This window comes from Prosopis cineraria, unplaced genomic scaffold, assembly GCF_029017545.1.
Source record: "Prosopis cineraria cultivar Desert tree isolate PC_DT_omini unplaced genomic scaffold, ASM2901754v1 PC3, whole genome shotgun sequence".
In the NCBI taxonomy this organism is placed as follows: domain Eukaryota; kingdom Viridiplantae; phylum Streptophyta; class Magnoliopsida; order Fabales; family Fabaceae; genus Prosopis; species Prosopis cineraria.
Genome location: NW_026555334.1, coordinates 41,931,491 through 41,946,625, shown reverse-complemented (window position 1 = coordinate 41,946,625; position 15,135 = coordinate 41,931,491). Strand labels below are relative to the sequence as shown.

The window sequence follows — 15,135 nt, the reverse complement described above, 5'->3', positions numbered from 1 at the left end:
CTGCTCCAAATATCAACCACTTGATTTTCAATACTGCAAAAAGAAAATCATATGCAGATCGAATGTTAAATGAACCATTAGTGGATGGTCATCAAATAAAGTTATCCTCTCTCCTCTCATCTCTCGGAGTTAGAGTGCGAGAGAGAAACGACATGGCTAAGCAACCATCTTCCCATTTTCATAATATCCTAATAACCTTTGAAGTCAACAAGATCAGCAACAGTATCCTTTACATTAAAGGAGTGTTTAGCGCATAATTAATCAACAGCTTACCAAACTAGCTCAGTTGTTAAACCAGAAGCTGTTGTTATAACCGTTTCTTACCTTTTTTCTAACTCCATCTGAGAATTATCCCAACATTTGATTATATTCCTTCAAGTCAAAGATAAACTTTTTTTCCTTCTAATTAATGGCACCATTCCCAAACCACATTGTCCTCAGCTTTCAACACCTTAACTCACAAGAAATCATCATTATCGAGCAATTTCCAGCATAACTTAAAGATCCAGAGCAACGTAACTGTTTTGGTTTGGCTTGCTTGGATCGTTTTGGGTTGTGGGCTTTGGTGAATGGTGACCATTGTGGTCTTATCAAAGTCGATTTCTGATTCTGAATTTTCTCTGAAGTGTCCCATATCCGTGTTCTGGGGCAAAAATCCGAAGTACGAGGCGTACCCAGAAGAATGAAAAAAAATCAAAAACAAGACGAGCAGCTCAGTTCAGCTTCTCAGTAACTGCAAACACAAGCTGTCGGATGACGCTGTTTCTGATCCATGACGGCTTTCAAAGTTGCTTATGGGTGTCTACTGATTACCGAAAGGATAGTTTTTTCTCTATTTCTACATTAATTTTAATGCTCTACTTGCCGTTCGAACTTGAAATCTGGAAAGGAAATCTTCAATTTGATTTTTTTTTCTGTTTTTTTAATCAATAAACACTAACACGAAATTCCTTTGCCGACTTGCTGTAAATAACATTCGTCATAAAAAGGTTACGTATGTGAATAAATCGTTACTTAACTGTGATGTCAAAGTCCTCAATTTAGCAACATTCAACAATCTGATTTATTGTTTACCTTTGCATCAAATTGGTAATCTGAATTTTAAGTATTGCATATCTCTATCTCATCATTAGCATAGGTAGCATCTTTGACTACTAACGTGTGCATGCTACAGAGATGTTTATGGAGGCAAGATCATGAGTCGGTTGTCCTCCTCTAGATTCAAATCTCTATCTCACAATTGAGATTTATTTTTATGAATTATGTTCATATAAGATCACAAAAAATGCCTTGCATGCTACCACCTTTATTCTATATTAGAAGACAATTTAATACAAGAATAAATATATCAATAAAACTTAATAATGACAATTTACAAATTTACTCTTTAAAAACAAAAATATAAATCTTTAAAATATCCTTCAGTTATATAATTTAAAATCTATGTATACTTAATCATTACATTACATTATATTCATTTTAATTAATCATTACACTACACTATATTTATTTTTTGGAATTAATACTATTAATAAAATATTAGTTTTATCAAATCATATATTTTATGATAACAAAATACCTCTAAAATTATCTTACAATTTGTTACAAAGGAATATCATAATTCCAACACAACCATGGAGTCATTCCCCTAAGTTAATATCAACATCGCATCGAAAAACCCCAGGTCAGAGAATTAGTCGCACTGATGAATCATAAGCTTTAAATTTGATGAATCGCAATCCAGAGAGGATACTAAGGCCTTTTCGCAAGGGATAGAATCGGTACACCAAGGGATCTTAAAAAGGTCAGTATGAGACGGGGGGAAAAAAAATCCTGTACTGTGTATGACAGTACAACATGAACACGAAATGGCTACAGCGCATATCAGACAGAATTATGGCTTTCCAAAAACAAAAGAAAAAGAAATCTCAGTACTCTTTTAATTAAAGCCAAACGTAATTTCTCCAAGGCAAAACTGATCACTGCCCTCTGGCGTGAAGATTCTAAACAAGTTGTTGTTACGACTTATGACCAAGCCCTATTATCGACCTAGATTAGAAGTCACTTGCATTTCCCCCTCTTCCTTGCGCATCTTCAGACATTCACCAGGTTTGATAGATATTATCAGCTCGAAACATGGGAATAAATAGTAGGTGTCTTATACATTCGGTTTTGTTGAGATGGAATCTCTTTTTGGGCGGTGTTTCTTCCACTTCTTTTTGGCAGCTCCAGGAGCCAAGACGGAACGTCACAACCTGATGCTGCCATGAGATTAGCTATATTACGCAGCAAGGGCATGTCTCCTCCGAATAAAATGTTATAGCTTCTCCAGCCCTCCCTGCTCTGCCAGACCGACCTATTTGCAAACCAACATAATCAATCATTGCGGCAGAAATACTTTAATGAATACAGAGAGGTAGCAACCATGACCTTGCTCCGCGACAAAATTACAGAACTTTCAATCATCACCGTTCAACACTCGACGGAGGAGTTTGAGAAACCATGGTATCTTTGATATTACAATTAAACGATGGAGTTTAGTATGCTAATATATAATGAGAGGATAATATCTGATACAACACTAACATCACATCCAGCAAAAACTGGGTTATCTGGTAACATGTTATACTACGATATCTCACAACGTCATCCGTGTCATTAATTTTATAGGATCTTATACTATGTCATCTCATACCATAATGGGTATCAAACGCCCCCTAAATATTTCTTCAAAGAAAAAGTATCTGACTATAATAGCACGTACCAATCCTATGAATGTAAGCAGCAGCAGAATCTGGAAAATCATAGTTAATGACACACTTCACAGCTTTGAAATCCATGCCTCTAGCGACTACATCAGTGGCAATCAAAACCCATGTTTGCCAGCTCTGAATTATCAACAGCATCTTCTCGCTGCATGCAATTTTAGAGGTTAGCAAAAAAAAAAAATTAAATCCCAGTAACAATCATCAAGCCTCTTATGGTAGTCCAGCGCAGAGTGGTCAAGATGACCTAGAGCCCCAAAGGCACCCATCATTAGCATGAAGATAATACTGTTAGACTACCAAAATACTAACGGGTTAAAAAGCACTCGAAATATCAAAACACATGCCAGAGACGGATCCAAAGGGAGGCAAGCACCCCAAGGTACAAAAAATGGTTAAATTTACTTGGTTTTTCTTTGTTAAAATTGTTAAAATTAATTTTGCTCCCCACTATAATATAGTTTTGCATCATGGGCCTCCATAAAGCTGGTTCTAGATCCGTCCCTGCACATGCCACACAAAATGTGATGATTTATCATATTCATTTATTCCATGCAAATTATTACAGCTCACACACATGCACACATGTTTCCCCATTTTTTGCTTTAACTATCCTCCATATTTTACAGACAGAATGCAACTTTTTGTTCAAAGGGGCTAGAAACTACCTCCTTTTGAGACAAATCAGAATGGATAACACCAACTCTAAGGCTGTCAAATTCTAGTTCACCATAGAGTTCCTTTGCTCGCTCCTTGCTTTGGACAAAGACCAATACTGGGGGATTTAAACTCTAAAGGATGACCAGATAAAAAGTGAATCAACAAATGCCAGTGATAAGAAAATGGTAAGAATGGATCTAAAGAAGCAGCTCTACACTATCATATTATTTCAAGTTCCAAAGCATGTACTAGCATAATTATCATTTCAAACTAAATGCTCTTTAAAAGCACGATAAATTTTCTAACAAAAAACCCAGATGTTAATAGAATGTTTACACAAAATATATGCAGCAGCAGCAGAGCAGTAACTCTCACCCCAAGATAAAATAATAAGAAAAACACACAAATCATAAATAATTGTTCCGTTCATAATTTCTTGCCAAACAGAACAAATTAGACGTGTTTGGGGAGTTGGACTGCGCCCCAAACACACTCTCCATCATGTATAGCTTCAAAGGTGGAGCACAAATAACACTGACACCAAGCTCTGAGATCACGAAATTACATATTATATGCAAGAATAAACTGGGTTCCATAATAATAAATATCAGAGCTCAAAAAAGATGCTGCAACAGTCATGTGTGATATAGGGCTGTGATATGTAGTATGAGCAATCTTGTAACACGTAGTCCTATATGTAAGCGTTTTGATCACAAACATTCAAATTATAGCATAATACCTCTGCAAAGCTTTGGCGAATTGCCAAAAGTTTTCCTTCTTCACTTCCAGTAAAGACTAATTTTTGTTTTATTGTTTCAGATGCCCATATTCCTGATTGACACGAAAAAAAGAAGGCATTAATGAAAAACAGTGGACTGGGATTGTATGTGCTATGGTTCTGTAAAGACCTGCACCAATCTTACTTTCTACCAACAATAACTCTAACCGCATCATGCATAAGCTCCCGAGCACGATCCTCAACAGAATCAGGCAAAGTGGCACTGAAAAGTGAACGTATTATTGAAGGGTTTGAACATGCTTGGATAACAGAATCAATCTGTTCAAATAACCCAAGCTCAAAGAGCTTATCAGATTCATCCAGGACAAGATACTCAACTCTGCATAGCAACCGAAGATGAAGAGAAAGTATATCAATGGCAGAGCAAAAACAATTACTGGTATCTCAGACACAACATAAGATACAGTTAATGATATCATTGCCAGAGTATAAATGCTTAAAAATAAAACCATATAGGTACCTGGCCTTAAGCTTAATTAACAACAATTGAACAATAAATGCTTAACCATTTAATTCCTATAATTAAAAATGTGTGTATTCAATTTTATATTAAATTATAAAATGCCTAATGAGTCTCCTCGCTAATGAAAATGTTTTTGCTTTTAGAAATGTTGTCATGCCACCAATTTCCCATTGGCATTAGGGGAACTTAAATAAATAAGTGTTCCAGACTAGAGGTTTTGATTCTATTCATGCAGAAGATTCTCTTATCGATCATTTGTGATGGCCATAACCACAGCATCTGGTAGGCATAGCAGCTATAAAAGGTCTATCAACCTCAATAGGAACTTGTCCACCAAATTCATAATCCCTTACAAAGCCAATAACTTGTCAGTCTGGGTTCAAATGGCTTCCAGAGATTAACTTATCAGTCAATGAAGAATTTCACAGATTAAGACTTAGATCATACCATCTTCTATAAAGATCTGTATTTCAATTTCAAACATTTAAAGTCATCTCAACTCCAGAAGACTGAAAATATTATTATCACATACCTGCTGAGGTCAACCTTTTTCCTCCGATTGCCAAGTGCAATCGAAGGGGGTGGATATAAGTATATCACATGCAAATTTAGAAAAATCACCATTTCTCGCTAGCTCTTTAGTCATCAACTTAATACGGATTCTTTTTCTTTTTCCTTACCAGCTTCTTGCACTCTCTATAAGTTGGGAAGATAATTCACGAGTGGGACAAAGGATAACAGCTCGAATACCATTTTTTGAAGGATCCGTGAATGAAAGTTGATCACATAAACAAAGGGCATGGGAACTGAAAATACAAACTAAAGGGTTAAGCCAACCTTAAGCTTTATAAGCATAGGACACACAAACGCCAGGGTTTTTCCAGAGCCAGTTGAGCACAGGCAAAACATTCACGATCTGACCACAAATTATCAGGAAGAAAATAAGGGGAAAAATACCTCAATAAAAGCACAGGGAACTTAAATAGAAATTCCTTACCTGTAAAAGAACAGGAATAGCCTGTCTTTGGATTGGTGTTGGTTCTCTGAATCCAAGTTCTGCCAGATTGCGTAACAAGTATGGTTCACATTTATATCTGCCAGCAATTTATTTAGAATATAAAACACAGTAATTTTATAATGATGAAGCATAATCAGAATAAACAATTACACACAGACAGGCTGGTTGCAGCATTCAAGATAGACCGTCTAAATCAAAATGTCATATCCTTAAGATATAAACAGAAAAAGAAAAGAATATCAATTTATGCATCAGCAGCCAAGTCAGATGGTATGTGAAGAATATTTGTAAACAATATTTAGTCTGCTGGAAAATTTGCTTCCATAAATGGGATAGCATCAGAAGACACAAAAGTTGGGACAAAGTATTCTATAGTCATGTGACAAGTGCAATTATCATATAGACACATATACACAGAATGACAGAAGATTGAGAATACCTTGAGCTCAACTCCTCAAAATTTTGAAGGGGGGACGGTACATTGTACCCAGACACATGAATGTTGTGCCTCTTCCTAAATAGAGCATCCCGCTGGGCATAGAAAGCAACAAGAATCAGTATATAATAGGAGTAAGTAAAAACCAAAATAATAAAAATATTTTTTTGACGGGACAGGAAGGAAAACAGAACCTCAAGTTGCCTATTTTGTTCTTTGGTCTGCTGAACGGACTCGACCACATCTTTATCTTCATCTTTAGATTGAAGTATCACAGATTTGGACTTCTTAAAGACATTGAATCCCTCAACTGTTTCTGTTCTTGTTTAGTTTTCCCAACAGAAACGAGTAGAAATAAGATAAAAGTTCACCAATGAGTATACTAATCCAGAAGCGCAGAGAGGAATATTACCTGAAACCACTCCCTTCCACTTCCTCTTCTTGGCAGGCGATTTTCCATCAACTGGTTCTGTTTTTTTAATTTCAACAGAGCTCGAAACCTTGATGGAATGATCTTTTCATTTTTCTTTCGGGAAAAATGTAGATATCAGTAAAAATAAACACTCGAAGCACGAAGAGAGTACATTACACACCAGAATCTCAAAGGGAAAGAAAACCTCAAAAGCAAACAAAAGAAGAAAGATAATTCTCACCTCGAACTTAGCTATATCACTGCCGAACTTTTTCTATCGAAGCGAATGCCGGAAAACAAAAAAGAGGAGCCGTTGGTCATTCTTCGAAGACAAGAAGGCTCGTTCGATGCGACCAAACTCACTTTTAGGGATTTCGCCCCGCCAAACACCGCCGCCGCCGCCGTGATAATGTGAGCCACACTCAAAATTTATTTATTTATTTACCCCTCCTTCCGTACTAGGTGTGTTTTATTAATAATTATCATTATTATTTTATTCAAGTAGGAGAAGGAGCTGGCTCTGGTTCCCTGGCTGAACGTGTGAACTGGGCGCTTTGAGTGTGTTTAGTTGGTTTTTATCATACTTCTTTCAGTACTGTTTATAAAATTAAAAAAAAATTAATCTTATTTATACATATATTATTAAATTTTTATTACAGATTTTTATTTTACTTTTCATTAAATATTAGAAAAAAAAATATGTTATTAAAATATATATATTTAATAAGAATAAAATTAATAATTATTAAATTTTAAAATAGAATTAATAAGTTTTAAAATATTTTTAATATTAATGAAATATATTAGAAGTGGTTTATAAATAAAATTAAAAAAAATATTTTTTATTCAAGTAGAAGAGGCCTCCCATTTTGAAGACAGTGAATTGAAGTCGTTGAGCTGAATTCTCCACCACATTTATTTTGTTTCTTCTTCATCTTCTTCTTGGGTGGGTCTCTAACATTTATTTTTTTACATAAAATATTATTTAATTGTTTTAATTTCTGTTACACACACATATTCAGTTGTAAAATCATATTTTATACAAGAAACAATCAAAAATTTAAATTAATATAGAGAATATAATAGTAAATTAGTTGTCATCCTTACTCTCCTCTAATTTAGCCAAACGAGGAAAGATGAGAAACTTGTTGGGCAACCTGTTCTAAAAGTTGTTTTTTGTGCTCTAGAATAAAAAAAATATCTATTTAATAACATATTTTTAAAAAAACATGTTGAAAAAAAAAATCAAATAATGTTTTAGAGGATAGAAAAATGAAAACATATTTTAAATATTGTGAGATTATTGTGTTTAGAAAATAAAAAGAATGTGGAAAACGCTTGTTTTTATTATTTTTTTTCTTATAACATGTTCTACAAAAATATCAATTTTTAAAATAATACAATAAAAATAATTTCAAATAAGTTAAAATACTCATGCTCCCTTCCTTTGAACCAAACATAATGTTAAAATTATTGTTGGACTTGACCCGTAACCCTCTTTTTCGGCAAAGAAAAAGAGAGTCCATACTAATATTTGATGATTATGGGCTTATATAAACTAAACGTTTAGGGTTTAGGGATTAATCTTGTATCCCCAACTCTTCTTCTTTCGGCCTCAACTCAGCTTTTCAATGAACGAAGTTTGATAATTTCACTTGAGAAACTTTGCTTCCCGTGTGTTCGCAATACGCACAGAGATATGCATGTAATTTTGATTCGGTAGCTGTAATTATTGATTAGATCTTCTCTTCGAACCTCGCTTTTTGCTTCAGCACATTGATCCACAGGCTCCAGGTCAACATTTCTGCCCAGCCATAATTACATCGGCTATTTCAAATAAAAAAGTCCCGTAAACTGTCAATCGAATTAATAAGGGTCAAAGATCTGAAATACCCAGGAAAAAATATCATTTTAACGGCCGCGATGTTATCATCTGGAAGTAACCATGCAACATTTCTTTCTTTGGCCATCGTATCCAAGCTACACATTGAATTTTAGAGAAATCCAAATCCTCAAATTCAATACCAATAAAGAGGAGAAATGCTTGCCCATGGTGGGAAAACTCAAGACACTACATTCACCCGGAACCAAAATTTACATTTCCAGTACGTTAATATATTCTCACAAAAAAAAGCCACAAGGCTGCAAACCCAGAAGTCCGTGACAGCTTCATCAAACATGTCCACCCCAGATAAAGTTCCACCTAGTCTTGGATGAAAAATAGCAAGTAAGGTCGGTAGTGTAACTAATTATAATCTGGACGGACCATGAACCAAGTATACCGCTGTAAGACCAGGGATCGGTCGCTAATCCTGACAACACCGATCAACTAGTCATCAAGTCCGTAGTCCTCTCCAAAATACTTGTCAACTAGACTATTTGCCATGGTTCTCAGATCTTCATTTTCATGAAATTGAAATCTTTCCATGGCTTCAATCCCATCTTCTTGTTCTACAAGCTTGGGTCCCCCGCCGCCTGGCATCCCCCTCAGGACCTACAAACATGAGTAAACCATTAAGAGATCGCAACAGCAATATCAAAATTGAAGAACTTGATATTCGAACTGATAGGCTCAATTTAGTAAGATCAAACCAAGTGAAGTAATAACCCAAACAAAAGCTACAGGTTATCATTTGATGCAACAATCTCAATTTCTTACCAGCTCTATGAATTGAAGTCCTAACCTAGCAGCCTCAATATCAGCAGATCTAACCAAATCGATATAGCCAGGCAAACATCCTCTTTCGACAAGAGGAACCAAGTGGTCCAGGATCAGACTCGGTCTCTCACCACTTTCACCTTTAGATGGCGCAACACAAAGGTTGCCCAATACATACGCTGCTTCCTTTCTTATATCAAATGGTGCTGCAGAAAGAAGGCGCAATAGCAAAGGCATTGCCTCACTGGAAAATATTAGCTGCTTGTGCTCAACAGAACCTGCAGCTATATTAGACAAACACCCATGCTGCTTCCTGCATAGATAGCAAAGTTCACATCAAATTAGTCTGAAGTTAGATCATAGAACTAAAGATTAAAAAAAACTATACCTTTTTTAAGACCCTGTGCTCACTTTTTCAGACACTTCACTAGCACTTCAATGACATTATCTGAAAATGCCATTATGCCATCAAATGCAAGAAAGTCACAGCCTTGTGATGAAATGCGCCTTTTAGACTAGGAAAATACAAGTTTTTTTTTTCTTTTTTTGGGGGCCTGAAATATAATAGCCAAGATTAACTAACCTGTAATTTCACGTCCTGGGACAATAACAGCATAATTGTAATGGAATCGCCAGCAATTATATTACCTAAACACCGCAAAACCTAGATATATTTCTCATTATTGATATACAGAACAGATAAAAAATCTGCAAACAAAAATATATATATATATACTGACATAGAGTGTTAAACTTTTTAACCAGGCAAAGAACTAATGGAGATCAGTACCGGAATCAGTAATGCAAACTGCTTGATGCTGACAACCTGTTTACAAGCAACTGAAGTACATCACTCTTCACCAGCATACTAGTAGCTACATTTGATAGTGCTGATAGATAACAATTACCCAGGCAACTTCTGTAGCTAGTTCATCGTCCCTGAAATTGATAAGGAAATTAATTTTACAACAATTAGAGGAGGCCATTGGACATACATAATTGATGAGTATAAGACCTGATTATCTTCGGTAATACTTCCAGGAAATAATCTTTCCGTAGAATCAAAATACTGAAAGAGGGTTTGCAATTTGCATTACCACCATTTCAGAATTCTTCAAGCCTACAAGCCTATATAGGAAAAGTGAACTTTATGTTTAGAATATTTATAGCCTTGTAGGCACACAGCTTTCAGTGTTAATCAATTTTTTTGTTAAAATCATGTGTAATATTTAAAAAAGTTTCATCAAGGGGAGATACAGCTGAGCACATAGGAAAGCGTTCTTCCCTAAGCAACAAGTGCTGACTAAGAAATTAAGTTTGGACTACATATCACACTTGTTTACAACATAATATGATTATAAAGAATTTTAAGAACAAATTGGCAGATTAGAGAGGGAATTTTGAGTTGATTCATTTGTACTTTTCTGGTTTCTAGGTGGCTTCATTTTGTGCATATTTTCCAGCAAGTTTTGTTTATAAATTTCTGATTCATAAAAGCATATAAACTAGTGTAATTACATTCCAACATTGAGTATCCCTTAAATCTAAGTGGGATGAAATATAGAAACTCCTAACACTGACAAGTAAATGCATATCAAGTTAGTCCAAAAATATTTTTGCAAATAATATATGCACAAAATTAATATTATCAAAAGTATGTATTGTATCTTTATTATGGTAAACGAGAAAATATAATACAATCAAATCTACCAACGCAGTAAAACTTTAAACAAGGAAAAATTAACAGTATTCCATGCACCATAAAACTAGCATGTACTATGTTTACAAGTAATTAAGGATGCAGGTGTGAAGCAAGCCAAAGTCCATTGCAGCACCAAGACCTCTGGGCAGAAATACTAAAAGTAGTTCCAAAGCAAAGTAAGTCTTACGCTTTTTTCAAATGACGGATTAATGCATCCAATACTCCATCAACATGGATGAGTTCTGATGCAGCCTTAGGATCTGGGCCCTACATGCAAACAAGCTCGAGTCATGATATATTTTCAAGGACCATAAAAACAACGCTGCAAATGCGCATGCACTTGCACATGATAATGCAGAACATCCCTGAGAAATTTTGACCATGATTGACAAGCAAACACAGTAGCAAAACAGATATAGATTGTCAGGAAAAAAAAAAACTAATATTTAACAACGATAAAAAAAGGCCAACCACAAATTACACGTTACACAGCTTATTCTATTGATAGATTTGCAACCTTTATTAAATTGGACAAAGCCCAGGCAGCTGTTCTCACGGTTGATCCTTTGTTGGCAGCATCATTCTTGCAAGAGGTAGTAATGCCCCTGAGCAAGCAGAACATTTCTCAACTCCTCACCTTCACCAGCCACATTTCCTAGTGCCCAAGCACACTGTTCAGCAACAGGCAAGGAGCTCTTTTCTGCAGGAAACGTGCAATCATGAGCTTGTATGGTAGCCATAAAGGCTAAAAAGATTATGACAATCTCAGCCTTCAAGAATAACTTCTAAATTAAATATATCATATTTACTATAAATACAAGAGATTGATTATTAGTCAAGATAAAGTAGCAAAACTTAGAAGCATATTGCAGTTATATATATGTGCTGGCTTGAACAGGACCGTTGATAGAAGACCAGCTCCCTAATTACTTACAAGTTAATCTTCAAATTGCCGATATTTCAGTTGCATATGCGATGTTAGAACATTTAAAATAAAGCATAGTGGCTTTTATTTTCACGGAACATGATTCTCACAAGATACTTGGCACTTAAGAAACTCCGTAGAAAGTCATGTACATCATAGTAGGTTCACACTTTTAACACTGTATCAAGACTCATGGAGATAGAGAAAGTGCAACCACATCTAAGCTTCTTCCAACCCTTTTCCCACCAAAGTCTGCTGAGCAGTGATTCTTTGATTTCTTCAATTCTAATTTACGTGACCATGAAGCCTTTCCAGAATAAGAACTTATATTCTCTCATAGCAAACAAAATTTTATCCCATTACATCATCAGCTGATACTGGACTAACATTTCCCACTATCCTCTAGATATTATAGATGCTTCGACAAAGAAGCCAGTAACTTTTTTTCTGGATAAAAGGAGGTTTTAAGAATTTCTCTTAATCCTGATGTTCAAATATCAATTGATAAATGACTGCTTCTCTTGATATGCAAAGGAAATCTAAAAGCATCACTAACCCCCCAGATGAGCAATAAGCAAAGGCAATGCAGGCAACAAAGCCTTGTTTCTTCTAGGTTTCCTGCTGCAATATTTGTAAGGCACCAAGCAGCCTCAAGCAGCTGCAGAAGAAAAACAATGAAAAAAATTAAATAATAACACAAATTTCCAACTAGTCCTAATAATATGCTTTAGGATTCCACATAATCTGTGTAGCGGACAAAGATATGTCTGGTCAAGTCTTTTGGTGAGTACGAAAGGTAGAAACAATTAAACATCGTTAGAATCAGCTATGAGTTGCCATTATTTCATGTAGCAGTGCGCATGTTGAATCACATGGTAAGATGAGTCTTTGAACCTGTTCATCTGGGGAACCAAATGAAAGACATTGAGCTAGTATGGATATTGCTCCAGCTTTGACAGCAGCCTCAACAGGAGGAAATTCAGATCTTGACAGCAAACGCCTTAGTTCTTGAAGGGCACTCACTCTTTTCTGCATTGCACCCTTCCCCCTATCAATTAAAGAACATAGTGAAATGCATATGCCAAATCAAATTAAAACTGAATCTACAGTTGACATAACTGAAGCCTTCTCAGTCTCTGTCAAAAATATGATCAAGACAATACTAGATATGAAACACATATGCGCTTGCCTCATAGAGGAAGGTTGAATCAGAAAGTATACAGAAAGAAAAGTACAGAGTATTGTTCATATGCATCATTTGAATTGTCAACATAACCATAAGAAATGAACCAGTTACAAGTGGCAAGAAAAAGAAACAATTGAGGTCAAATATATCTCCAATCCCAGAGTGAAAGGAACTGATTTTCAAGTCAAATCAAGAAATAATTCTTCCCATTGCTTCTATAAAAGCGCTGTATTTCCTTTTATTTTCCTCTTTTTAGTTGATGCATAAAACAAATTTGGAAGGCTTACTGATAAGCAACGGCAGACTTCAGTTCTTCGACTGCAATGAGGTTTGAGATTCCAAAATCGATTGTTCATCATCAATCATCATTTCATTATCAAGAGAAACCTCGCCATCACTACTAATGCCAACCCGACATAGCCGTTTAGCACGCACACTAATGATTCCCTTCTCTCTTTCCCAACTGTGATTGCATGTCGCCGTCTTCTATCGGCAGCAACATTCCCAACTGAAGTAAATAGTTCAATCTCATACAAGGGGAAAAATAGCAGCAAGGCCCAGATTATAAGATAATTATGGGAAGGTGCAGGTTTGCAAGACGATAAACAAAATAAAAATTGGTGATTGGGAGGTCCTACTTCCATTGGATTAATACTTCCTTGTGTTCATGCATTGAGGAAACACAATCACGTCAATATTCTAAAACTTAGTTAATGCAGCAAATTTCCAGCTAGGATCAACAAAAGCATTTATGCTCTTCACTCTCTGCGTGTTCCAGCCGGTTGCAGGGAAACAATGACATCGGTTTGCCCAGTTAACTGAGACCCAGTTAAAACTTCTGGGCTCCTTAAACTGTAATAAATCATTTATAAGAATCGAACGAATGACGTAACAACCATGATATTTCCAATATGTGTTCTTGTGGTCTAAATGAAAACCTAGAGCAGATAGAAACCATACCAGAGAGATTTATTAGAATCCCTTCTGTTATTGGCAAGCCGGGATCGGCCATGATTGAAAAAACCCCCAAACTGTTGCGGCAGAAAACCGTACTAGGAAGACGAACTGAGGTTTCCTTTCGGACCGCGGACGGCTTGAATTATTTTAGTTTCGGCCAGCTACCTACCGCGCATAACGATATGCATCGATTGTGCTGACACTTCTTGTTTTTTTCTTCTTTTTTTTTTGGGGGGGGGGGGTTTTGGTTTGGGGCGCCAGGTTGAAATAAAACAAGATTTATCTTACATGAGTAATCACGGATTCACGGTTAGACATGCTTTAATTTTTTTTTAACCAGTTTTTTAAAATATTGATAAGATGTATTACCCATGAGGCAATGTATACTAATAAGTTATTTTTAATTTTAATAATAACTTGTTTTTTTTAAAAATTATTATTTTTTAATAAACAAAAATATAAATATTTATTTTATTTATGATTTTGTTATGTGTGGACAAATTAAAACGTAATTTGAAAATTACAATCCGTTGTGGATGGAAACTGTTACAGAGGTATGGTCGGGGCTTAGGAAGCGCAAAGAAAAAAAATGGCCTCTTTGTTTAATAGTAGGGGAAGAAAAATATCATAAGTCAGGCTGGAAAGGCTACACCTGTATCTTGTCCTTACAGTGGTAAAAATTGCGGACTTTTTTTTCTAGTTCTGCTCGTCTTGGTTTTTTTTTTTTTTTATCACAGTGAAAAAAGTATGGAGCTTCAAGGAAATGCCACGTGGTCTGGGTGTTCATAGCTATAGTATTAAGCACGCACAGTTTGACAAGTAGAAGCCTCAGTACTTCAGGTGAATAAAGACTCGCTACCATGTCTTCCATTCAAGATTTCACATCGTCTTGTGGAATTATATTACTGGCGATGTCGTTAAAAAATTCGTTTCTGGCTTTGCTGTATCACCTTTCTCGTATCATATATATTTTACCCAGTTTAATTAATGCTTCAGGTAGGATAAAATATAAATCGAGCGTGTAAGCATGCTCTGTAACGAGGTCAAACGCATTGTCTGCCAGTGTAACTCAACCTTTAAGGTTGAGCAAGAAAAATATATAATTTTCCTTTTCACAGCGGGTTGAGCAAGTACTTGTGCAGTGAAAGTTTCA

General features: G+C 35.6%; 2 protein-coding genes across 2 annotated transcripts; both read right to left on the bottom strand.

Moving 5' to 3' along the window:
- Nucleotides 1-1,794: 1,794 nt before the first annotated feature.
- Nucleotides 1,795-8,523, bottom strand: LOC129305620 (DEAD-box ATP-dependent RNA helicase 57). The gene is given in 18 exon segments (XM_054945605.1): nucleotides 1,795-2,223; nucleotides 2,226-2,303; nucleotides 2,306-2,356; nucleotides 2,765-2,895; nucleotides 2,897-2,913; nucleotides 3,434-3,556; nucleotides 4,165-4,256; nucleotides 4,338-4,543; nucleotides 5,220-5,261; nucleotides 5,263-5,454; nucleotides 5,526-5,580; nucleotides 5,583-5,603; nucleotides 5,666-5,781; nucleotides 6,145-6,236; nucleotides 6,336-6,457; nucleotides 6,554-6,610; nucleotides 8,218-8,357; nucleotides 8,447-8,523. Coding segments are annotated over 18 exon segments (1,677 nt in total). The 3' UTR covers nucleotides 1,795-2,158.
- Nucleotides 8,480-14,206, bottom strand: LOC129306872 (importin subunit alpha-9). Its single transcript, XM_054947646.1, is given in 20 exon segments — nucleotides 8,480-9,047; nucleotides 9,213-9,509; nucleotides 9,511-9,525; nucleotides 9,601-9,627; nucleotides 9,629-9,660; nucleotides 9,796-9,828; nucleotides 9,831-9,876; nucleotides 10,003-10,016; nucleotides 10,019-10,114; nucleotides 10,117-10,151; nucleotides 11,102-11,181; nucleotides 11,432-11,484; nucleotides 11,487-11,516; nucleotides 11,519-11,614; nucleotides 12,396-12,455; nucleotides 12,458-12,497; nucleotides 12,734-12,887; nucleotides 13,313-13,349; nucleotides 13,352-13,460; nucleotides 13,463-14,206. Coding segments are annotated over 20 exon segments (1,626 nt in total). The 5' UTR covers nucleotides 13,670-14,206; the 3' UTR covers nucleotides 8,480-8,882.
- Between the last annotated feature and the right edge of the window lie 929 nt (nucleotides 14,207-15,135).